Source organism: Rhincodon typus, chromosome 5, assembly GCF_021869965.1.
Source record: "Rhincodon typus isolate 14 chromosome 5, sRhiTyp1.1, whole genome shotgun sequence".
Taxonomy (NCBI): domain Eukaryota; kingdom Metazoa; phylum Chordata; class Chondrichthyes; order Orectolobiformes; family Rhincodontidae; genus Rhincodon; species Rhincodon typus.
The window spans coordinates 75,904,360-75,929,506 of record NC_063336.1 but is presented as its reverse complement, the minus strand read 5'-3'; the positions used below and the strand labels follow the sequence as shown (position 1 = coordinate 75,929,506).

Here is a 25,147-nt window from a genome sequence, read left to right as displayed (position 1 = left end):
CATGATTCTCCTTCCTCCCCTTGACGCCCAAGTTTCTAACTTGGAAATGTTGTTGAAATTATCGAGAGTTGAATTGATGAACACAGTTAAATTGAATTGAATTGATTGTTAGAATGCGCTGTAATGACTAAAGTGATTGATGTTACTTTGACTCCAGCTGACTGTCAGTCCTCCAGGTCAGTTCCTGCCAAGGCAGTCACCATTAACAGAGATAGAAATAAATAAGTGTTGTGAATCAAATTTATTAGCATAGAGTTCCGTAAGGTCTAATGGAAGTATATATTGCCATATATTTAATGATCGTTTGGATGTTTGTGTGTCCATATTCCTGATGGGAGTCTCTAGGGAATGTTTATGGCTATGTTGGTAAATGTCTAACAAGACTATAAGATGTGGGGCAAAAGTAAGCCATTCAGCCTATCAACAATGCACCATCATTCACTGAGATCATGGCTGATCTGATAATCCTCAATTTCACTTTCTTGCCATTTCCCTATAACCCTCAATTCTCTTACCGATTAAAAACCTGTCTATCTCGGCCTTAAGTATACTTAATGACACAACCTCAACAGCCCTCTGCAGTAAAGAATTCCACAGATTCACAACCATCTGAGAGAAGAAATTCCTCCTCATCACTGGCTTAAGTGAGTGACTCCTTATTCTGAGATTATGATTCTGATCTTAGACCGTCTTATACAGGTCCAGAAGAGTGAGCTTTTAGAAGAGGCTTGCTAGATATCAGAGCAGAAGTTTTACTTTCTGGAAATTTGTTGAGATTTTAAGGGAAAAGTTTAGCATGAGAAAGGAAACAGAGCAGTTAACTTCAGTCCTGGTGGAAATATGAGAATACAGTTGTTCATTTTAATCATGTTCAAATACTGATGTTACATTTAGTTCATATCTACAAAATGACAACTGAACTGATAATCAGATACTGTGATGTTGCTTGAGAGAAGAATATTGGCCGTGGGATATTTTATCTGTGCCTCAGAGGGCAGACTAGAGTTCAGTTTGGTACTGCAGTATGACACCAGCCAAAGTTGTTTCAGTCCTAGAGTGGGACTTGAATCACAACCTCTGACTCTGAGGTGGCAGTGCTATCACCTGCGCTATCTCATAATGTTGGAGGTGAAGGGAGGAGAGTGAGGCCTTTGTGGCATGAGCTCCTGTAGAAATGGCACTGCTGAGAAGGTGGCCAGCAGCAGGACAGAAATAATGGATGATTTACTTAAAGAGCATTAAGGTGGGGTCTTCTACTTCACACTGAAAGCCAAACAAGGCTAAGACAGAATCTTAGTTGCACTAAGGTCCAGAATGACACCACTGTTGTGAATTTAGCATTGTATGCTGAATGACCTCCGTAGTCTGTCTGCTGTGCATATTTTTAACTGCCACTCACTTGATGCACACTAATGAGCTCACCAATTTGGCATAACTTGGCCCCAGTGATCTACACTCTGTCAATGGACACCAAATTGGACCTCTAATGGCACCTGTCGTTCCCAGAAAATGAGTGCTGGTGAGCCCAATTTGCAAGCCTGGGCATCTATGACATGAATCAGAATCTTTGGAAAATAGGGGGAAGAATATTGGCAAAATAGAACTCTAGCACACATGGTCATAAGAGTCTCTCATTGCTCTCTAAAGTAATAAATTGTCACCCAAATTGAATTTGTTTGATTTAAAACTGTGCAGAAGGGAAGGGCGGCTGTAATTGTTGACAATACCTTACAGCAAGTCTGCATTGGCCAAATTAAATTAAAAACTTATGATATTAACTTGAGGACTTGGGCAAGTTAGGTTTAAAAATAGAGGGCAGCCTCAGAGGTATATTGCTAAGTAACATGTCACTGTCACAGCAGCAATTCAAAGTATCTTAATGCAATATGTTGTAAACTTTTGCACTGCTCGTTGCGGCACATCCTCTGGAGTATGAGCATACTCCCACTTCCTGCATCAGTTTGGCCTGCTACCAAGTGGGATTTGCCAATGTGGCTCCAAATCTGGTGCTGAATTTTAGACACCGCCATGGGAATGGTGAAAGCCTATATTTAAAAAGCCCTGGAAGAAACATGGAAATTGTCAAAAGAAAACTGATACTTTGTAAACAAACACAGAAATTGCTGGAGAAATTCAACAGATCTGGCAGTCTGCATAGGGGGAAAGCAGAGTTAATGTTTCGATCCAGTGACTCTTTTTCACGGTTCTAAAGAAGAGGCACTGGACTCGAAACATTAACTCTGCTTTCTTTCCACAGATACTGCCAGACCTGCTGAGTTTCTCCAGCAATTTCTGTTTTTTTTTTCACATTTTCAGCATGTGCATTTCTTTGTTTTATGATATTTTGCAAAATTTCATTCACAGAACAAAATTCAAAGAACTTAACTTTATGAGTTTACGTAGAGAGAAAAAAGGATGTTCCCCTTCTCTGCTTTTTCAGTTATCCATTTAGTCAGCAGAAGCAGAAAGCTGCACACATAGAAATTTATATTTAATGTGTGATTTCTGCCTTTTTAAATTTTGTGTAAAAGCCTACATCATTCACACTCTCTAAATCACACCAGTGACGTTAATCAACAACTGTAGGCAGGAGCAGTAAGAAAAGGTCAGCATATCCCTTGACGAAGTCTTTCCTATCAATGTAAAAGGAATTTTATGAAGACTTCTACATATTTGACTCATTACTATTGCTCCCTTTTCTTTTTGTAATTTATTCGAATTCCTGTTAAATGATTTTTTTGTTGAAGGGTAGGAGTGTTGGTGAGATGCACACATTTGGTATTGATGACCATGTTATTTGTTTTATTTTGGATGTGCCCTTCCAAAGATCATCTTGAACAGCACCATCGACCATCCCAGACCAAGAGCATATATAGACCTGGCCATACTAAAATGATGCCTATATACCCAAACACAGGTGATTTTGAGTCCTCTACGGTTTGTGAATTTATTGCTTTCTTTGGTCCATGTGTTGTTACTGTCTTGTTGAAAATATAAAGCAACAAAAACCATATGGTAGGAGTGATGGCATGAACATTTTATATTCTAACACCAAATTAAATTGAACTGAAGAAATTTAAGATCATTGGAAAAAAAGAACCAGAAGTGCAATTTAAACTTACTTTTTATGCAATGTACATTACTAAGACGGTGAAAATTCATTTCTTGAAAGGGTAGTGGAAGCAGGTTCACTTGTAACTTTCAATATATAATCAAACATATATTTGGAAGGACAAGGAGGAGGAATTAAGGGCTCAAGGGTTTTTTTTCTATGCAGTATTAACCTTAATTTCTAGACACAATTTCAGACAAACAAAGTAAGGAGAAAGCAGTGTAGTACAGTGTACTCATTATTTATGAGCATGGCCTTACCTCTAATTATTTCCCAGACCAAAACATCTGTAAAGCTTGTTCTATAATTTCAGGCATACCCGGGAATTTTGAAAAATGACAGTCATGTTCCAGCATAACAAGGTGACTGTACTCTGTGAAAAGAATCAAGAAACAAAGCTTTAAAAAGCTACAAGTTAAAAAACAGCATTGGAACAACATTCAGATAACGCTGCTAATATTTTAAAGGTTGTTAAATATGATAAAGATGTTTCCCTTGAAGACGCACATCATTTCAAAATCTTCTAGTGTTCTTGGATAGAAGGTTTGAGTATAAAGACATCCTTCAGGAGACAGCATCTGTTAGTGTCTCAGTGGCAAGCCAACCTGCTAGGAAATGTTACAGTTACAGTAGATAGTAACTGTATGCAGCCATTATTATTGTTAAACTGAAGGCAAAAAGAGAACAATTTTATAAATCATGGAGCTTCTTTATTTTGGGAACAAATCAGATCCAGGAAAACTGTAGGTCAGAACTATGATGTGATTTGCTTCTTTGTGCCAAATATCTTAATAATTTAAAACAAACACAGAAAAATGTGTGTGTTTTTTTATTTCAATGTTGTTCCTAAAAGTAAATGTGCTTTATTAATTATGTTTGAAGTTGCAATGCTTGCTAAAATAGTGTGCTGCTTTCTGTTGAAGGTGCAAATAATCTACAGAAATAGAAATTCCTGGTTTTCCCTCACTATGATGGCCAGGAGTGCATGAGTATGAGCTTTAGATTGTTCACAGTTTTTGAAAAATACCATTACACCATTGTATGTGAGAGAATCAATTAATCTTTCATACATTGCAAGTTTTTTTTTGCAGTAGGGTGATATCCCCATTTAAACCAGTAGAGAATCTGTAGGAATATTTGCCTAGTTCATTTTTTAATCCCTGCAAAGTGGTCAGTAGGCAGTCCAAAAGGCCCAAGGTGAGGAAAATAGCAGGGAACAGCAAACATTGGAAAGGTTATAAGTGAAGAGAAGTGAAATCAAAAACTGAATTGGATAATGCAAGTTCAAGTTTTAAATGCCTGAAGATTGTGAGAGATAGGAAAGAGTGACAGGGATGGGGTGAAGGATTTCCAGAACATACTGAGGTAAGTGAGATACTCTAAATTTCTGCAATCCAGTTAAAACTTAAACTAGCAGTGAAACATCATTTTAACTGTAGGATGGTGGAAAACTGCATTGATGATATATTTGCAACTTAGAAGAGAGAAAAGCTCAGAGAAGCATTTCACATGATAACATCAATGAAACAAAAATAGGCAACGAAAGTTAGGACACAGAGGGAGAGGTGAGAATGACATCTCCTTGTTTGGCATTGGAGGAATGAATAATGAAAAAGGCTGAACAGGCCCTTTACTGGTTAAATAACGGACATCAGGGGCCTGTTTCTGCTCCCACTATACCACATCCCTCTTTTTGGGGGTGCCACATGCCCACTACGGGCATACCACCAAGATATTACCCTTCCTCACCCACCACTTCGTGTTTCTCCTTAACTTGCAAAGCCCAACTCCTCACACTCCATTAACTCCATCCCTTCAAAAGTTTCTAACCCCTCCCCAACCAAAATGCCCACATTCACTTTAGCCCATGATCGGGGTAGGCAGCTGTTGGGGAATAGAATGATGCTTGTCTATCGGAGCTATGAGACTGTGTGTGTGTGTGTGTGTGTGTGTGTGTGTGAATGGTAATATTGGGAATGAAGGTACTGGGCACAGTGGAGCTTCATTTTAAATTACAGGACAAGTCTAATCTATATATGTCCTTCTCAATTTTAATTATTATGTCTTGACTGATAGAGTGGGCGGGAGAGTAGGAGGGGCTATCTTTCCCTAAGGGTGCAATTAACTTGTTAAGTCAGCCCACGACCTATGTATTTTCACAGTCGACAGACTTATGATTGACTTTACTGCCAGGGATCAGGGAGCAGTAGGCCCACACCACCCTCAACCACAGTAAAACTCAGTGCATGAATTTTTCTGGTCGGGCTGAAATTCAGAACAAGTAGACTCCAGCTTAAAACTAAAGTGAGACTCTTCACCAGTGAAATTAGAAATCACATTTTCATATCAAGGATCCTGTTATTCTGGAACATCTAGCTCCCAGTGTCAGCAGATGTTAGGGGTTAATTGAACGTTTCGAAATTGTGATTGATAGATTTTTATTGGATAAAGGTATCAAGGGAAATTGATCAAAAGCAAGTAAAAAGGTTGAAAGTCAAGACCAACTGCTATCTAATTGAATGGCAGAGCAATTGTCAGGGGACCTGATAGTCTTCTCTTGTTCTTGTTAGTGAAATAATTGATCAAGTAAACTTTATCTCTCCAGGTTGTATAATTCACCTGGCTCCAAACCGCCTAATTCATTTAATAAAACCAAATAGATGTATTCACAATCTAATCCTGGTGATTTGTTTGGCCAAAAAAATTGAGGGATCCACAATTGTAAATTAAATAACATTAATAATGATTGAACCTTGGAATTTCATGCTGAAAGAATTGAATTATTAGACAATTTGATATGTGCAACTTTTAATTAAGTGTCAAAAGCTCAAGCACATGACACACAGATGGGAGCACATTGGCATACGTGTCAACTTGAAATTTAATTTGTAAATCTCTCATGTATTTTGTGCAGCGAGTCAGACAAAACCAGAAAGTTCCCACTTGACCTCAGTTGGGTTAGTCATTGATTGACTGAATGATTTTATTGTCACGTGTACTGAAATATAGTGAAAAGCTTTGCTTACAACTGGTACAGGCAGGTCACAGCAAGCAAAGGATGGTACAGATCAAAAAGACTTAGAGGCATACAGGTTACATTATTTGAGGCTAGAGCCCATTCAACAGTCTGATGATGGCCGGAAAGAAGCTATTCCTGAACCTGCTTGTGCGTGTGTTCAGACTTCTGTATCTTCTGCCTGATGGAAGAGGTTGTAGGAGGTCATTGTCAGAGTGCGATGGGTCTTTAATGATGTTGGCCACCTTTCCACAGCAGTGACCCATGTCAATAGAGTCAATGGATGGAAGGTTGGCTTCCATGAAGGTATGGACTGTCCACACCACCTTCTGTAGTTACTTTTGGATCTCAACAGAGCAGTTGCCTTATCAGGCCGTTATGCACCCAGACATAATGCTTTCAATAGTGCATCTGTAGAAGTTGGTGAGGGACCTTATGGGCATGCCAAATTTCCTGAGCCACCTGAGAAAGAAGAGGCATTGTTGTGCCTTCTTCACTGTCACGTTTACCTGGGAAATCCAGGATAGGTCATCGGATATTGTCACTCCAAAGAACTTGATGCTGTTCACTCTCTCCATGTCGGTTTTGTTGATGTAGGTGAGGGCGTGTTCTCATCCTTTCTTTCTGAAGTCGATGATCAGTTCTTTAGTTTTGTTGACATTGAGAGATAGATTGTTTTCATGGCACCACGTCACCAAGCTCTCTATCTCCCTTCTGTATTTTGATTTGTCATTGTTAGATATCCGTCCCACTATGGTGGTGTCGTCAGCGAACTTGTATTTGGCGTTCATTCGGAATTTGGCAACATAGTCATGGGTGTACAGGGAGTACAGTAGAGGCCTGAGGACACATACTTGGGGGCTGCTAAGTTGAGTATTATTGTGTAGTTACCTGTCCTCACTGATTGTGGCCTATGGATCAGAAACCTGAGAATCCAAATGCAGAGGGTGGAACCGATACCAAGGTTCCTGTAGTTTTGAGATCAGTCTGGAGGGGATAATGGTGTTGAAAGCGGAGCTGTAGTCAAGGAGCAGGAGTCTGATGTAGGTGCCCTTGTTGTCCAGCTATTCCAGGGATGAGTGCAGGGCTAAGGGATATGGCATCCTCTGTGGATGTGTTATGTCAATGGGCAAACTGTAGGGGATCAAGGCACGTTGGAAGACTGGAGTTAATGTAGGCAATGACCAGCCTCTCAAAGCACTTCATGATTATTGAAGTCAGAGCTATTGGGCGATAGTCATTAAGGCACACTGCATGTGTTTTCTTGGGTATGGGGATGATGGTGGTTTTCTTGAAGCAGGTCGGGACTTTGACTTGTAAAAGGGAGAGGTTGAAGATGTCGATGAATACCTCTGCCAGTTGGTCCGCATAGGATCTGAGTGCTTGGCCAGGGACATCATCTGGGCCCTTTGCTTTCCTTGGGTCGACTCCCAGGAAGACTGATCTGACCTTTGAAGCGGTGACAGAGGGAACAGGTGTGTCTGAGGCTGTCGGGGGAGGCGTCGCCATGCTGCTGGTATTCTGCTCAAACCAAGCATAGTAAGCATTGAGCGTGTCAGGGAGGGATGTGTCATTGTCCGTTATCTTACACTTTTGTGAAAATAACCTCCTGGGAATATACCTCCCCAGGTAGTTCAATTGTTCATACCACTCCAAGTCAATTTGACCCTTTCTTACAATCAACCCCAAACTTCCTCAGCTAGCTCCCCGACAACGTACATTGATAGCAGAACTGAGCTCAGTTTTTGCAGGATGGAGAAAGAAATGGGAAACCGCTATTGTATCAATTTATACCAATGTTTTCAATCAAAAGGCAAAAGAATGGAGGTATATCCAGGACAAAAATATCAATGTCTCTTATTACTTTTCATCTGCACAAAGAGGCTGAATAAAAAGCTGTTGTAATATTTTGGACACAAGTAAATCTCAACTTCATAAATACTCAACTTAGTAAAGACATTCAGAAATGTCTGAAAGTAGATAAATCACCTGAACCAGACGGACTGCATGCCAGAGTTCTGAGGGAGATAGCTGAAAAGCTGGTGGAGGCATTAGTGGGTGATCTTTCAGGGAGAGTCCGAGAGGACTGGAAAATCGTTAATTTAACCCCCCCTTGCTCTCCTTGGTCTAACCTGCTCGTTACCTCCTCAAAGAATTCTAACAGATTTGTCAGGCATGACCTATCCTTGATGAAACCATGCTGACTTTGCCCTACTTTACTATGCACTTCCAAGTATTCGGAAACCTCAGCCTTCAAAATGGGCTCCAAAATCTTACCAACGACCGAGATCAGGCTAATCGGTCTACAATTTCCCATCTTTTGCCTTACTCCCTTCTTAAACAAGCAGCGTTAAATTAGCAATTTTCCAGTCCTCTAGGACTCTCCCTGAAAGATCACCCACTAACATCTCTACTATCTTTTCAGCTATCTCCCTCAGAACTCTGGCATGCAGTCCATCTGGTTTAGGTGATTTATCTACCTTCAGACATTTCAGTATTTCTAAGAACTTCTCCTTGGTGATGGCCACTGCATGTTGCTCCAAAAAGCCATCTCGTAGACATTCCACAAGTTCATTTTCTTGCAATCCACTACCAACCTGATTTTCCTAGTCCACCTGCATATTGAAATCCCTCATAATCACTGTAACCTTGCCTTTCTCACACACTTTTTCTATGTCCTGGTGTATCTTATGCCCCAAATACGCAGTACTGTTTGGAGGCCTGTACATAACTCCCATTATGGTTTTTTTACCTTTGCGATTTCTCAACTCTATCCACACAGATTCTACATACCTGACCCTCCTTCATTTCTCGGTATTGATTTAATTTCATTTTTTACTAATAAGGCAACCCCATCCCCTCTGTCTGCCTGCCTGTCTTTTCAAGCTCCCAGTCCTGATTCCCTTGTAGCCACCTCTCTGTGATGTCCACCATGTCATATCTGCCAATTTCGATCTGTGCCACAAGCTCATTTACCTATTTTCGTATAATACGTGCATTCAGATACAACACCTTTAGTACTGTATTGAATGTCCTTCGTCACATTGTCATTCATTTATCCAATGTGCTTGAAGTTTGATTCCTAACCCTTTCCCAATATTCTATCCTATTGTGTGTGCTGGAGACTTTAATAACCTCACCTGATTCTCCTTTCCTTTCATTTTTTTTTCAGTTTTTTGCATGCAGTTGAATCCACCCCCACAGATGTTAACCTGCAGGTTCGTTTCCCATTGGCCATTATATTCCTTAGAGATTTACCGTTACGCATCCCCCCCCCCCCCTTTCTAGTTTAAAGTCCTGTTGACCACTCTATTTACCCTTTTCGCTGGAACATTTTGTCCCAGGTCAGTTCAGGTAGAGACCGTCCCAACAGTACAGATCCTTCCTGTTCCAATACTGATACCAGTGCCCATGAAATGGAACCCATCTTTCCCACACCACTCTTTTAGCCATGTGTTTACTTCCCTTATTCTTGCGTCCATATGCCAATTTGCACGTGGCTCGGGCAGTAATCTGGAGATTGTAACCTTTGAGGACCTGTTCTTTAATTTAGTTCCTAGTTTCCTAAACAGGTCCTCTTTCCTAGTCTTGCCTATATTATTTGTTCCAACATGGACCACAACAACTGGATCCTCACCTTCTCTCTCCAATACCTTTTCAAGCCAGTCAGAAATGTCCCTCACTCTGGCACCAGGCAGGCAACATACCATGTGGAACTCTCTACCCTGCTTACAAAGGACGCTATCTATTCCCCTAATTGTAGAACCCCTACAACTACCACCTATCTTTTTGCTCTCCCCTCTTGAATGGTCTCCTGTGCCATGGTGCCGTGGTCAGCTGGCTCATCCTCCCTACAGCTCTGTTCCTCATCCACACAGGGAGCAAGTACCTTGTACTTGTTGAACAAGGTCGAGAGCTGAGGCTCTTCTGTTTGTGAATGCAGGATGCCTCTACCTACCTCACTTGCAGTCACACCCTGCTGTCCCTGACCACTGACCGAATTTGTGGTACTGAATCTACCAGGCTTGACTGCCTCCTGAAACAGAACATCCAGGTAACTCTCCCCATCCCAAGTGTGCCAAGGTGTCCGAAGTTCAGACTCCAGGTCATCAATTCTGAGCTGAAGTTCCTCCAGCAACCAACACTTGCTGTAGATGTGATCTCTGCAGTTCGCAATGGGATCAGCCAGCTCCGACATCATACAGCTACAGCACACCACCTGGCCAGCCGTCACTACTTAGATAATCAATTTATTAGTTGTTAATCCCTAGTTAGTTAATTATTTATAAATAGTTTTGCAGTGTTTTTGTTTCAAACCTAGGACTGATTTCCTACCAGCCAGTCAGGTCATAGCTCTCCTCATCATCCTGTATAAACTTGTCCTGTCCTCAATGGCTTCTCCAGAACAGAAATTGGATCCCAATATCTGGGATAAATAGGGAAAGGATGCTAATAAGATGCCCTGTATGTTGTGGTTCTTGTGAAGAAAATTATTTATATATAAATACTTTGTTCCCTCAAATCTCTGAATGGTCTTGTTGCAACATAACAAATTAATACATTAAATGCCCTTGTTCATCAAATGTACAGTCATAGACATGTAAAGCACAGGGGACAGCTGTTCAACCAATCATGCTTGTACTGGCTCTATGAAAGAGCATTTGTGCTTAGTTCACATTCCCATTTTTTTGTCCATAACCCTATAAGCACCTCATCTTTTAAGAATTTATCTGAATATTTGAAATTTATTTGTGAAATCAGCTGCCCCCAAATTCTCAAGTGAAACATTCAAGATTTGGGTACTTCTCTGAGTGAAAATGTTTCTTATCGTCCTCTGGATTCTCTTCTGCTGTATCCCTGTATTTGAACAATGAGAGATACAAAATGTCAAGGTACTGTTAGAATAAAATGTGGGCAGCATGATGGGTAATTTGTATTCGGGTAATAGCGAGTTCATTAATAGTGAAGAGAATGGTTGTCGATTGCAGGAAAATATCGATTGTTCGGTCGAGTAGACAGAAAAGTGTCAAATGGAATTCAGTCCAGAGAAGTGTGAGGTTATGCATTTGAGGAAGACAAACAAGCTAGGGAATACACAGTTAGCGGGAGGGTAATGATAGGGGCATGTAATGGTGGAATTATTTAAAGCATTTATGAGGCCACAACTGGGGTTTTGTGTGCAGTTCTGGTTACAGGAAGGGTGTAATTTCTTTAGAGACAGTACGGAGGAGATTTACAAGAATGTTATCCAAGCTTGGAGATTGAAGAGGCAAGGGTTGATTTCCTTAAAACAGAGGAGGTTGAGGGATGATTCAATTGAAGTGTACAAAATATTGAGGCACTTGGGTAGAGTGGACAGGGAAGACCTGTTTCCCCCCCAGCGGAGAGGTCAGTTACCAGAGACCTCAGATTTAAAGTGGCTGGTAAAAGGATTAAATGGAATAAGCGGGGAAGACATTTTCATACAGAGGGTGGTTGTCCAGTTTGGTAGTTGAGTTAGAAGCCCTCAACTTATTGAAAATGAACCTGATTTGCACCTGAAATGCTGTAATCTCCAAGGCTATGGACCAGATGCTGGTAAGTGGGATTAGAGTGAGCAGCTAGTTTATTCAGGTAGTGTATAGATAATTGGTTGATTGACCTGTTTCTGTGCTGCAAATTTTCCACGGTTCTACAAGCCACTTGTGAAAAGTATTGCATTGAGACAAGTGTCAATGATATATAGCATTTCAAGATTACTTACAAGTTGTTCTTAATAGAGCTAAAAAGCAAAATTAGCTCACATCGTATTTATCAAGTGTTCAGTCGTAAACATTTGTCACTGTCCTATTAGAGGCTTCATCCTATTTTAGATGGAAGCATATGGTTAGTTGAGTCTTGTAATTTAATGCATTAATTAGAATAAATTTACAATGACAATAGGATAAATAGTTTAAAATTTACTAATTAACCAGTTACTCTTTGAAAGCATTCCAATTACACAAGCCATCAAGCCACAAATTGTATTTATTAACTTTGACAAGATGTTCAATCTAAGTATGGATCATGCTGATCTTTTACACCAAGTACATACCTGCATTGAAGATAATTCCAATTATATTAATTTTTTTTTAGAGTAATTTCTCCATTGGAATTATATTCGATCAAACTTGCACGAACAGGGTAGTGTCCAAGGCCTAATCATCATTGGCTGCTCATCAGTGACCTACTCATTATAATAAGGTCAGGTGTGTGAATACTCACTGATGATTACAATGTTCAACAGTGATGCTGAAACAGTCTATGCTTGCATGGAGTGTACAACATTTAGGCTTGTGCTGCTAGCTAGCAAGTAATGTTTTTTTTAAATATTCATCATGGGACATGGGCATCGTTTGCTGGACCAGCATTTATTGTCCATCTTGAACTGTCCTTGAGAAGAAGATGGTGAGTTGCCTTCTTGAACAATTACAATGCTGTGCTGTTGTTAGACCCACAGTGTCATTAGGTAGGGAATTTTCAGAATTTTGACTAGTGGCACTGCAAGAATGGTGGTATATTTCCAAGTGAAATTGTGAGTGGTTGGAGGCGAATTTGCATGTGGTAGGGTTCCCATGTAACTGCTGCCCTTCTCTTTTTAAATGGAAGTGGTCTTGGGTTTGGAAGGTGCTGTCTTAGGATCTTTGGTGAATTTGTGTGATCTACCTTGTAGATAGTATACACTGCTACTACTGAATGTTAGTGGTGGAGAGAATGAATGTTTGTAGATGTAGTGCCAATCAAATAACCGATTGGAGAAGCTCAGCAAGATTTCCTTGGAGAACAGGAGGCAAGTTGATTGAGTTGTTCAAAACCATCTGTGTCTGGACAGAGTAAAGAGGGAGGAATTATTTCCGTTGCTAGATAGATCTTGACTGACGGTCACAGATTTAAGGTGATTGGCAAAAGAAACAAATTATGACATGAGGACAATCTTTTAAAGTATTGATCAGTTATAAAATGGCAGAGACTGAAGTGGAGAATCAGTTGTGGCTTTCAGAAGACAATTAGATAATCACGTGAGTAGCAAAGATTTGCAGTGCTATATAGATAAGGCTCGAAAGTGGTAGTAGGTTTTATTTGTTCACTTACAGGATGTGGGAATCGCTGGCAATGCCAACATCTATTACCTATCCCTAGTTGCACTTGAGAAGGTGGTGGTGGAGCAGCGTTCTTAAACTACTACAGTCTACTGTTGTAGGTAGACCCACAATGACCTTAGGGAGGGAGTTCCAGGATTTTGACCCAGCAACGCTGAAGGAATGGCAATATAATTCCAAGTGAGGATGATGAGTGTCTTGGAGTGAAACATGCAGGTTATGGTCTTCCAATGTGCCTGCTGCCCATGTCCTTCTGGATAGTAGTGGTCACAGAATTTTGAAGGCACTGTAAGGAGTTTGGGTGAAGTCCTCCTACAACTACTGAAATGGTCAGGCCATTTATGATGGGAGTTTAGAACCAACTATTTGTGGGTCTGGAGTCACGTATATACCTGACCAGGTAAAAGCAACAGATTTCCTTCCCTAGTGGATATTAAGGAACCAAATGGGATTTTACAATGGTCTGACAATTTCATGGTCACCTTTACTGAAACTAGATATCACATCAATAAGACAAAATTCTACTGTGAGGCAGAAATATAGTGGTTACCAGGATTGATCATGTGGTTCAATCCATGCATTCAAGAAGGAATTGGATTATTATATCAAAAAGCATGTGTGACATTATGCCCAAAAAGGGAGGGGAATGACACTAAGTTGATAACTTCAAGAGCTTGTATATTCATGATGGGCCAAATAGTCTCTTCCTATGCTATAGCAATTCTGAGCCCGCAACTTTGAAGTGATTAGTATCACATACTAACCATCAGAGGTATGTAGCTCTTATCAAAGTGGTACATTTGAGAAATATTATTGTGTGATAATACAGAGTTTCAAATCTACTTACCTTTTAGATTCATATCTGATATTCCAGCAGCCTTGCCTTAGTTACTATTATTTGCTCCCTTTAACAGCTTTATTTTAAATTGTTGATTTACATGCAGCTTCACTTAAATGCTGTTCATGTGACTTCATCTCAAATATTATCATTGCAAGCACGAATGCTGCATTATGGTAAGATTGCCAGGCTGATGGAATGCAGACAATATGGGCCTTGGTCGTTTTATTACCTGACCATTTCTATTGCAAAGGCAATCCTTTAAAATGACACTGATTTTTTTCATGAGATTAAAATAAAGTATTAATGACTTTAATATCTTTTGGGAGAAGGCAATGACTTCTAAAGTATCAAGTGACTCAGTGAAATCGAACGAATTGTAATTTGTCAGAATGCTAATTTAGAAGGACAAGCTTCACAGCTGCTGAATTTTTAATTCTAACCAATTCTTCTTCCAATTCACAGTCCTTCATAAAGATGTTGGGAGCTGTCGAGCTGCTACCATAACAGGAGCAATGTCGAGGATCTCTCTCAATGATGATGAAGAGGACAAAGGAATCACTCCCGAAGGTGTGAATTTTTCAACCCTCCCTGGAAATATCATTTCCAAAGTTTTGATACAGCAGCCACCAGCTATGCACGTGCCAATCAGAATGAATGAATTAACAGAGCAGTGCCTAAAGAAGGAGAACAGTGAATTGCGACGAACAGTTTATTTGTGCACGGATGACAATCTGCGAGCAGGGGATGCTGATCTAGCGCAAACACAAGAGAGGATGATGGAAAGTGACTACATTGTAATGCCAAGAGGCTCAGCAAATGTCCAACCTCTCGTTAAAGATGAAAGCAAATTAAATATCAGCATGGAAGGCATGCCACATGATAGGTTAACACATTTTAAAGTTAACCCTGAATTTAATACAAGCGCATCTGTGATGGATCACATCAGTTTCAATTTAGACCAACACCTCACCACACAAGAACACAAACAGAATATACCATTTGAGCCTCGTTCAGCTGTAAAGAACTTCATTGTTTCCGAACTTGATGAAAATAACACTGCATTATCAAGGAGTGAAACAGGCTCAACAGTATCGATGAGTTCTTTAGAGGTTAGTACACTTGCATTGAGATGGTGTTAAAAAACGTATTCTCCAGCTATTAGAGGTGTTATTGTTGAAATGGCCTGTCCACTTCTCTATCTGCAGAATGTGAGTTTTTTCATTATCGTTTATCATCTTTCTCCATTCCTTTGCAGTTGTATCATATTCTGTACACACTTGAGGGGTAAAGAGATTTCTGCCCCAAGTAAAGCTCTGAAAACGGCATGTAATTTTCACCATTGTTAATGCTCAAAGTTTATTTCACTGCTGTCCTTTATTGACTAGTTTAATCCAGGAATTCCCCACCTCTTCATTATCAAGATCTCCCTCAAAGTAGCAGGCATGGAATGTCATATGAATCCATTAACAATCAGTTACAAATGTCCCACCAACAGTAATACCTAGGTTCTTACAAAGTAGTATGGGTCTAAGGGATTGGGAAAGGTCCCTTGGTTAAAATAATTGACTGAAGAGCTAGATCCTCAAGGGGACCAATAGTCCTCGGTTCTTCCAGCACACCCAGGTGCGGTTTGAGGGTGACAAAACTTGGGTACCAACCTTAACTGGCAGTTTGCTGAGTTTGGGAAGTTGAAGACTCTGCCCAAGCTTAAACAAGACTATCCACATAGTAAAGGTCAGGGCTAGAATTCCAAGCCCAGGAGAGCTCCCTTGTTCCTGACCTACTAAGCAATGGATACCTTTGTACCAGTTAGCACATTTAAGATCATACACACTGTCCAATTCAAATGGAAGAACATAGGAATCAATAAGGTCTGGACTAAAGCCTGGAACCCCTGACCCTTTCTCATCCCAGTTGACCCTTTTTGCTAGTACAGAGCTTGAGTATTTCTGACCAAAGTACATTTTAGAAATGTAGAAAATAGGAGAAGGAGGATGTCATTTGGCCCTTTGTGCCTGCTTCACCATCTAATTTGATCATAGCTAAGATGATCATCCAACTCCAAACTCCTACTTTCTCCTACCCCCTTTGATACCTTTAATCCTAAGAACTATATTCAACTCCTTCCTGAAAATATTAAATGTTTTGGCCCCAACCCCAAACTGTAGCAAAGGATTCCACAGGCTCATTACTTTCAGAGTGAGGAAAATTCTTTTCATTGCAGTCCTAAGTGGCCTACCCTTTATCCTTAGACTGTGATCCCTGGTTGTGGACTCCTTGGTCATCAGAAAATTCTTTCCTGCATTTGCCCTGTCTAGTCCTGTTAGACTTTTATAGGTTTCAATGAAATTTCACCCCCCCTCCCTCATTCTTCTAAATTTCAGTGAACATACTCCTAACCAAACAGTCCCACTTCATATGTCAGTCCTGCCAGCCCAAGAATCAGTCTAGTAAACCTGTTGAAGCCATTTGTCTTGCTCTCATCAGGACAATTCACAAGAATACGAACTTAAAAATAAGACCAGCATTTGTATAATTGCCTTTCAGAGAGGATAAGTGTTGGCATTTCCTTTTTAAATGGGTATTTCTTGCAAATTGTCTTGCATGCAAGATGAAAGCTACAACAATGAGTCCTTTTCAGCCATACTTTTTTGCTTAATTGGCTTTCTTATAAAGAGGGTACCAAAGACCTCTCCTCAAAGACCCTAAAATTTGCTGCTGAAATCCCAGTCAAAGTAGTCCCACAAGATGGGTCCTGATGATGTACACGTTAATGTACTCCTATAGGCCTTGCCCCCCTCCCAACTCCTCCAACCCCAAAGACAGCCAACCATGACCTGCCAACTATGCAGAATTAGAAAAATTGTTGTCTGTCCATTACATACTTGGAAAGCCCACACTTGCTCAGCAGTGGATCAAGAGAGAATGAGAAGAGAAATAAATGATGAAAAAGAGAACAAAATCCACTGTAGTCTGTACAGGCTGCTTTACTGTTTCTTTTCTGTTTCAGTCTGTACCAGATAATTTGATATGCTCTGCTATAGCTAGTGTTTTCTCAACAGTTGTACAAGGTAATTGCTACTCCATCCAAGGAGGCAGTGGCATATTGGTAATATCACTGATGTTGTCATTCAGATGCCCAGGTTAATCTTCTGGGGACATGGATTCAGATCCCACCATGGCAGATGGTGAAATGTGAATTCAATAAAATCTAGAATTAAAAGCTAGCCTAATGATGACCATGTAACCATTGCCAATTGTTGTTTTTAAAAAAAAAAAAAGCCCATTAGTTTGCTATTGTCCTTTAGAGATAGAAACCTGCCATTCTCACTGGATTTGGCCTACATATGACTCCAGACCCACAGCAATCTGTTTAATTCTGAAATGACCTTGCAAGTAACTCAGTTCAAAGGCAATTAGGGATGGGCAATAAATGCAGGCCTCATCAATGCCCATATCCCATAACATTTTTTAGTGACATTTAATATTTACATTTCTTGGATTCTTAAAATATTCTCTTTCAGCCTATGAATTCTACTCTAACACTTCACTTTTTAAGGAATAACGAACAAACTGTAATATTTAGTTATAGTTGGGGAAGGTATTTTAACCTAATTCAGGTGAAAGTTATTTTAAATTTATTATAACATGAAATTAGTCTTGTTGCTCAGGTAGAGTAGTAAATGGGAGTCCAACTTGTGCATTTTCCCAACCCACAGGAAGATATACCTTTGCCTCAGCATACTTTCTGTAAACTCAGTTGACGGAGTTGGGTTAACCCTTACTCTCTCAGCTGTCATCCTCAGAATTTCTTTAGATAAGCTGGCTCGTCCAGGTGAGTGATCCACAATCATCTTCACTCTTTCCACATGCAGAAAGATACAGGGGACAGTCCAAACACACAGTTGTATCTGCAGTTCATTTTCCTGAAAGCAATCAGCAGCCAGAATACAACTTGGAGCACAAGTTCACATCAAGAGTGACTGGCCAGGAATCTCTCCCACTTTTAAAGCCCTCCATAGGTATTTTCAAATGATTTGCAGGTTGGTACTCAATACTTTGGCCATCGACCATGCTGATTAAGTCCCAAAGTGGGATTTGAACCTAGAGCCTCTAATTCAGGGGCACAAATGTTATACACTGCACAATAAGGCACTGAACCTATGCATCCCTCAAGCCAGGAGGCTGTGCCACTGTCTGAACAACCTGGCGCATGATATTCATGCCTTGACTGAATCTTCACTGTAAAGCAATAGTTTGTCAGATCAAAGCTTTGCCCCATTGTTGGATGCCGGCATGCGGCAGCATTAGAAGTAGCTTAAAACTGGGTGAAACAATACGGAGGAAGAGTCTGGACATGCTAGCAAGAATGGATGGTAAGATGGCTGGAGTACAAGAATATGCTGCAGGTTTGTACAAGTCTAATCACAAACTTCCCTTGAACAAATGTTTTTGAAACATGCCGGAAGCAGTAACTGAGATGGCTAATTGAATGTGTTTTCTTGTTGCAGGTAGGATGGGAGCAACACTCTGGGCTGCCTTAGCAACTAGCCTCACCATGGTATTTTTCATTACATGAAGCAATGGGGATCATTACACCGATTTAGAGGGAGGTATTAATGACTGAGTGAACTCAGGGTACAGTTTTTATCATCACATATGGTGATGATCAAGTAAACTGTGCACCAATATCAGAAGACATGCCATTTCCATCCCTCTGATTTCAATGGAATGATGATTAGATGAATTCCATAGCAAGAGGGTAAGCCACTCCTCTAGATCGCTACTGTGCGGCAAAGGTGAGCATTTACATTGGTGTGCAGAGGGTGAAGACCTAAAAGCTGCAGAGGTGTTCTTTGCAGGATGACAGCAGCCTAGGGACTCTTAATGATTTTGATGCCAGGAGGCATCAGAGAAAAATGGTAGCCAGCACATCTCTGTTCAGCATCCCGCACTGCAATATTAGGCAGCCTCAGTGCACTTGAATGTAGACTGAAGAAGACTATTAATAAATTATTCATACATGTTGGACTATGGACTGCTCTTGTTCTCCCTTGTTTGCTTGTACAAAGTGATAGTCGACAATAGGATGTGACTTCTAACAGAGACATGCTGTCAAAATCTCCAGCAAGAGAGCTCTTTACTTGCTTCCTCATTAGTATAATGGTCAGTATCCCTGACTGTCCCGTGGGAGACTGGGGTTCAATTCCCCAAAGGGGAGATTGCTTTGTGGTGGTTGGTTAGCTCAGCTGGTTAGAGTAGTGCTAACTAATGCCAAGGTCATGGATTCGATCCCCACACTGACCAAATGTGTCGGATCCTAGCCACGAGTTGCACGCTTTGCAGCCTGATTGGTGGCTTGTGTGGCAGTCTCTACTTTTGCCTGAGCGGTGGTGGTATAGTGGTGAGCATAGCTGCCTTCCAAGTAGTTGACCTGGGTTCGATTCCCAGTGATTGCAGAGCTGTGCTTTTTTTCAGGCGGCCCGGTGGCTCAGTGGTTAGCACTGCTGCCTCACAGCACCAGGGAACCTGGTTCAATTCCATCCTCGGGTGACTGTCTGTCTGTGTGGAGTTTGCACGTTCTCCCCGTGTCTGTGTGGGGTTCCTCCAGGTACTCTGGTTTCTTCCCACAGTCCAAAGATGTGCAGATTAGGTGGATTGGCCGTGCTAAATTGCCCATAGTGTTCAGGGATGTGTAGCTTAGGTGTGTTATAGAGGTATGTGTCTGGTTGGGATGATCCAAGGATCGGTGTGGACTTGTTGGCCAAAGGGCCTGTTTCCACACTGTAGGGATTCTATGATTCTATGTAGAGGACACAGTGCAGATGTCTTGCTCACATTAAAGTGACTTTCTGCACTATGGATAGGACTACTGCCCAACTCTTCGCAAGCCTGCACACCTATTCCACCCAGCAGACAGTCAGTCTGGGACACCAGACTGTAACCCAACATTGTGTTTCAGTGCTGCATTAGAGGTGCCATATCTTTCAGCTGATGTTCAGTAAAGCTTATCTGTATTCATAAAGCTAGCTGACCGAATGTTTTTGCCAACATTTATTTCTCAAATACATTTAACTGGTCATCCATGTAGTGATTATAACCTGGTCAGTCAGGTGGACCTCATGGAATATGGGTTCCCAAATTGATTCTGTTAATCTGCTCCAATCAGGGAGTCCGAGATGATAGAAATAAACAGGAGTGTCAGACATCCTGTTCACTCAGCTGGCTCCAAGGGAATTGGATCAGTGTCATAAAGTTTCCACGTGTAAATAAAGGGTGACTTGGTGGTGGGATACTGACCTCGAGTTATTTCAATCCAGTTGTTTGTTATTGTGGGAACTTTACTGTGTATGACATGTGACCTCCACTATAACGGTGACTATGCTTCAAAGGTTGTGAAACACTTTGGGACATACACAGCGCTTAATAAGGCATTGTCTAAGTGGAGTTGGATGGTCCTTTACAGCAAGATCGACTTTATGAATGTAGAGCTCGAGATGCAAAGCTTCATATCACAGCTGTACGAAGGTGCAGTTACAAAGGTCACCATTACTTGAATAACTTTTCTATCAAAACTAATAGAAGGGAAATCCTTCTGACTTCCACAGTCAAGTTGCTGATATTGAACCCTGTCCAATTAAATGTTGTACTGGTATATCTACCAACTCCCTTGGTTGCTTTAACATATTTGGAGAACTGTGCCCATCATTGGTCTCCTTCTTTAAGGAATGATATAAATGCATTAGAATCAGATTAGAGAAGGTTGACTTGACCAGACCAGTACCAGAATAGGCCGGTTGTCTTCTGTGGAAAGGTTAAACAAACTAGGACTGTGTCTGTTGGAGTTTAGAAGAGCAGTAAGTGACTTGATTGAAATATGCAAGATCCTTAGGAGTCTTGATACAGTAGATATGGAGAGGAATTTTCCTGTTTTGGAAGAATCTGGAAACAGAGGTACTGTTTTAAAATCAATGTTCACCCATTTAAAGCAAAGATTAGTTGATTTCTTTCTTCCTCTGAGAGCTGTGCATCCATGATCTTTTCAGGAAGAGCGTCCTTGAACATTTGTAAGGCAGAAATAGATAAACGTTTGTCAGAAAGGGGCTGAAATGTTATCACTGATAGGTAGGAAGATAGATTTTGAGGTCACAGTCTAATCATGCATGATTTTATTGAATGGCAGATCAGGCTTGAGGGGCTGAATGGCCTGCTGCTTATTTGTATGTTTCTGTTAGTTTTATAAGCCTATTCTTTGATAATTGGGAAAACAAACTTTACATTGGCACTTAACTACCAATTCCATTCTGAGAGGAATTGTGGAAGCAGAGTTAGTTATTGTTTTCCTGTCACTGCCCTTCCCTTGCTAAATAGTGGGAGGATTTGCAGTCTGACCATGAATCTGACAGCGTGAACATTGCATACTTCTTCTGTGGTTGTTCCATCCTTACACGCAGGCCACTGGGATGACTCCCAAGCATGGGCTTCCTCAACCCATATATTGCTCAAGAACAATATCTTTTATTGTCACTTGTACTGCTATACTCCTGTATTGTAGTACAACGAAAAGTTTTTACAGTGCCTCTTAATGGTGCCATCTTGGGTACAAGTACCTAGGTACAAATCTTAAAGTTCAAAAAACATCGTGGTCTTACACTAAGACAATTAAAAGAAAGCATAAAAGCATTTGGGGTGGCATGGTGGCTCAGTGGTTAGCACTGCTGCCTCACAGCACCAGGGACCCAGGTTCAGTTCCACCCTTGGGCGACTGTCTGTGTGGAGTTTGCACGTTCTCCCCGTGTCTGCGTGGGTTTCGTCCGGGTGCTCCGGTTTCCTCCCACAGTCCAAAGATGTGCATGCTAGGTGGATTGGCCACGCTAAATTGCCCATAGTGTTCAGGGATGTGTAGATTAGGTGGGTTATAGGGGGGTGGGTCTGGGTGGGATGCTTTGAGGTTCAGTGTGGAATGGTTGGGCCGAAGGGCCTGTTTCTACACTGTAGGGATTCTGATTTACTTAGAGGTAGTTATAACATAGTGAAAAGGTTTTAAATTACAGTCTGATAACAGCAGTTCAGTATGTGGCACCAGGCCCAAGTCCAGAAAATGTCCCAAATCACTCTAGCTGCCAGGCCACTCCTCACCAGCACTCAGCGGCAACCAGGTAAGTTGCACTGTACTGGGATTCGTACCTCGGCCTCTGAAGCACCCTCTTGCACTGTACAATACATTGGAAGATACACATTTTGATTTTTTTTAACCTATTTGAGTCATTTGTTGCCTACTGTCATTGTTTGTCCACCGCATGTGTCACTGAGCTTGTAATTCAGAGGTTCTAGAGGTCATGGGTTCAAATCCAACCATGCCAGCTGGTGGAATCTGAATTCTGCCAATAAATCTGAAAGCAAAAGCTAGGTGTGGTAATGGTGACCCTGAAGATATTTTCAGTTTTTGTAAAAACCCATCTGGTTCAAAATTTTCAAGATTTGTAGCTTGGGTTGTGGATGAGGTTCTGGACATGCTCACCGAACCAGTGGGTTTTGTTGCAAATGTTTTGTTACCCTGCTAGGTAAAATCATCAGTGTGCCTCTGGTGAAGCGTCTGTGTTCTATCTGGCTTGTTATTTATATGCCTCGGTTTGCTGGGGTGGTTGGTATTATTTCCGATATTGTTTCTCAGTGGCTTGTACACAGGGTCTAATTCAGTGTGTTTGTTGATGGATTTCTGATTAGAATACCAGGCCCCCAGGAATTCCTTGTCGTGTCTCTATTTGGCTTGTGTGATTATGGATGTATTGTCACAGTCGAATTCATGTTCATCGTTGTCTGTGTGTGGTGAGACAAGTGAGAATTGGTTGTGTCTCTTGGTGGCTAGTTGGTGTTTGTGTATCCGTGTTGTCAGTTTTCTTGTTTGGCCTCTAGTGTTTTTCACAGTCCTTGCATGTCATTTTGTATATTACACCAGTTTTTCTGGTTTTGTGTATGGGATCCTTTTACGTTTCTTAGTAGCTGTGTGATTTATATGCCTCAGTTTGTGGGGGTGGTTGGTATTTCAGTTTCTGTCAGTGGACTTAGTGGACAACACTACTCACTCCATTCACTCATCCCAAGAATTTCTCAACATCATCAAGGACACCAGGATAGAAAAGGGCAAGATGATGATATCCTTCGACATAACAGGACTATTTATATCAATAAACATTGGCCTAGCCAAAGGAACAATTGCCACACCGCTGGACGAATAAAGTAGGCAGGCGATCCAGGACACCAACATCAATAAGGACACATCATGAAACTATTAGATCTGTGCCTCACAACCCACTTCACCTTCAACAACAGCATATACAAACAAATCAATGGGATCCCCAATATCAGGACTGATTGCAGAAACAGTAATGCAAAGTTTAGAACACAGTGCTCCTCGCTATACAACCCAAACTTTGGGTCCAATATGTGGATGACACCTTCCTGATTATTAAACGCACAACTGGAAGAAATCCACCGACACGTAAACAACATCCTTACCAGGATAAAATTCAAGAAAGGAGAAGGGAACAACAACTGACTACCCTTCCTGGAACTGATGGTAGAACGCAAAAACAACGGGGAGCTCCAGATGAGTGTATATGGAAAGACCACTCATATGGACCAGATACTCAATTACACTAGCAACTAACCCAACGCCCACAAACGGAGCTGCATCAAGACACTATTTAAACGAGCCACAACATATTGCAGCAACCCAGAACTATGCAGAGCAGATCAGGAGCATCTATAAGGAGTTTCCTAAAGGAATGGATACCCAAAAAGCACAATCTGCTGTTACCTCGGAGACAGACCACAACAGGAAGAGACAACACGACAAGACCCTACCATATGTCAGGACATTTCAGAGATGAAAACAAGACAACGGGGACCCCTAGGTATCAGAGTAGCCCACAAACTGACAACCACCCTACGACAGCTACCGACAAACACAAAGGATCCCATATCCAAAACCAGCAAAACTGGTGTAATATACAAAATACCATGCAATGACTGAGAGAAACGCTGCATAGGCCAAACCGGAAGAAAACTGACAATACGGATACATGAACACCAACTAGCCACTAAGAGACATGACTAATTCTCACTTGTCTCTCTACACACTGACCAGGAGGGACACTAATTCAACTGGGATGATACCTGCATAATCGCACAAGCCAAACCGAGACACGACAAGGAATTCCTGGAGGCCTGGTATTCCAGCCAGAACTCTATCAGCAAACACATTGAATGTGTGTACGCCTGTGTACGAACCACTGAGAAACAGAACCGGAAGAAATACCAGCCACCCTAGCAAACCAAGGCATGTAAATAACAAGCAGGACAGAACACCGACGCTTCACCAGAGGTGGACTGATGTTACTGATGCGATGAAATGTTTGCAACCAAGCCCACCACTCGGCAAGCATGTCTCAACCCTCATTGGGTTGACCAATGTCTCTTTAGACACTGACCGGGCCAGCATTTATTACTTATCCTATTTGTCCAGAGGGCAGTAAAGAGTCAACCACTTTGTTGTGGGTCTAAAGTCACATGTAGGCCAGACTCTGTAAGAATGACCGTTTCCTTCCCAAAAGGATATTAGTGAACCAGATGGTTTTCCCTGACAATGGTGTCATGGTCACCAGTAGACTCCTAATTCTAAATATTTATTGAATTCAAAGTCTACCATTCACCATGGCAGGATTCGAACCTGGTCCCAAGAACGCTATCAGGGTCTCTGAATTTTAGTGATAATGCCACTTGGCCATCATCTTCCTTGTCATCCTTTATTCAGTTTGGCCTAAATGTGACTACACACCTACAGTAATGTGGTTAACTCTTAACTGCCCTCTGAAATGGCCTGCCAAATCAACCAATTCAGAGATAATTAGGGGTGGACAACAAGTGCCATCAAGGAATGGCCACATCCCATAAAATGACGTCCACTAGAGTAGTATCAGAAGGTTGGAGGGTGGCAAATGTCATTCCCTTGTTCAAGAAAGAGAATAGGGATAATCCTGGAAATTATAGACTGGTCA

The 25,147-nt window shown here is 41.2% G+C and overlaps 1 protein-coding gene and 1 non-coding gene across 2 annotated transcripts in view; both read left to right on the top strand.

Annotated features, from left to right (window-relative positions):
* Positions 1-25,147, top strand: part of adgrb3 (adhesion G protein-coupled receptor B3) — a 739,829-nt gene that overhangs the window by 682,377 nt on the left and 32,305 nt on the right. Inside the window, exon 29 of the mRNA XM_048596949.1 lies at positions 14,550-15,196. Within this exon, the coding sequence (XP_048452906.1) occupies positions 14,550-15,196 (647 nt within the window). The remainder of the gene's footprint in view (positions 1-14,549; positions 15,197-25,147) is intronic.
* trnag-ucc lies at positions 19,475-19,546 on the top strand. Its single transcript has one exon. It is a non-coding gene; the product is annotated as a tRNA-Gly (tRNA).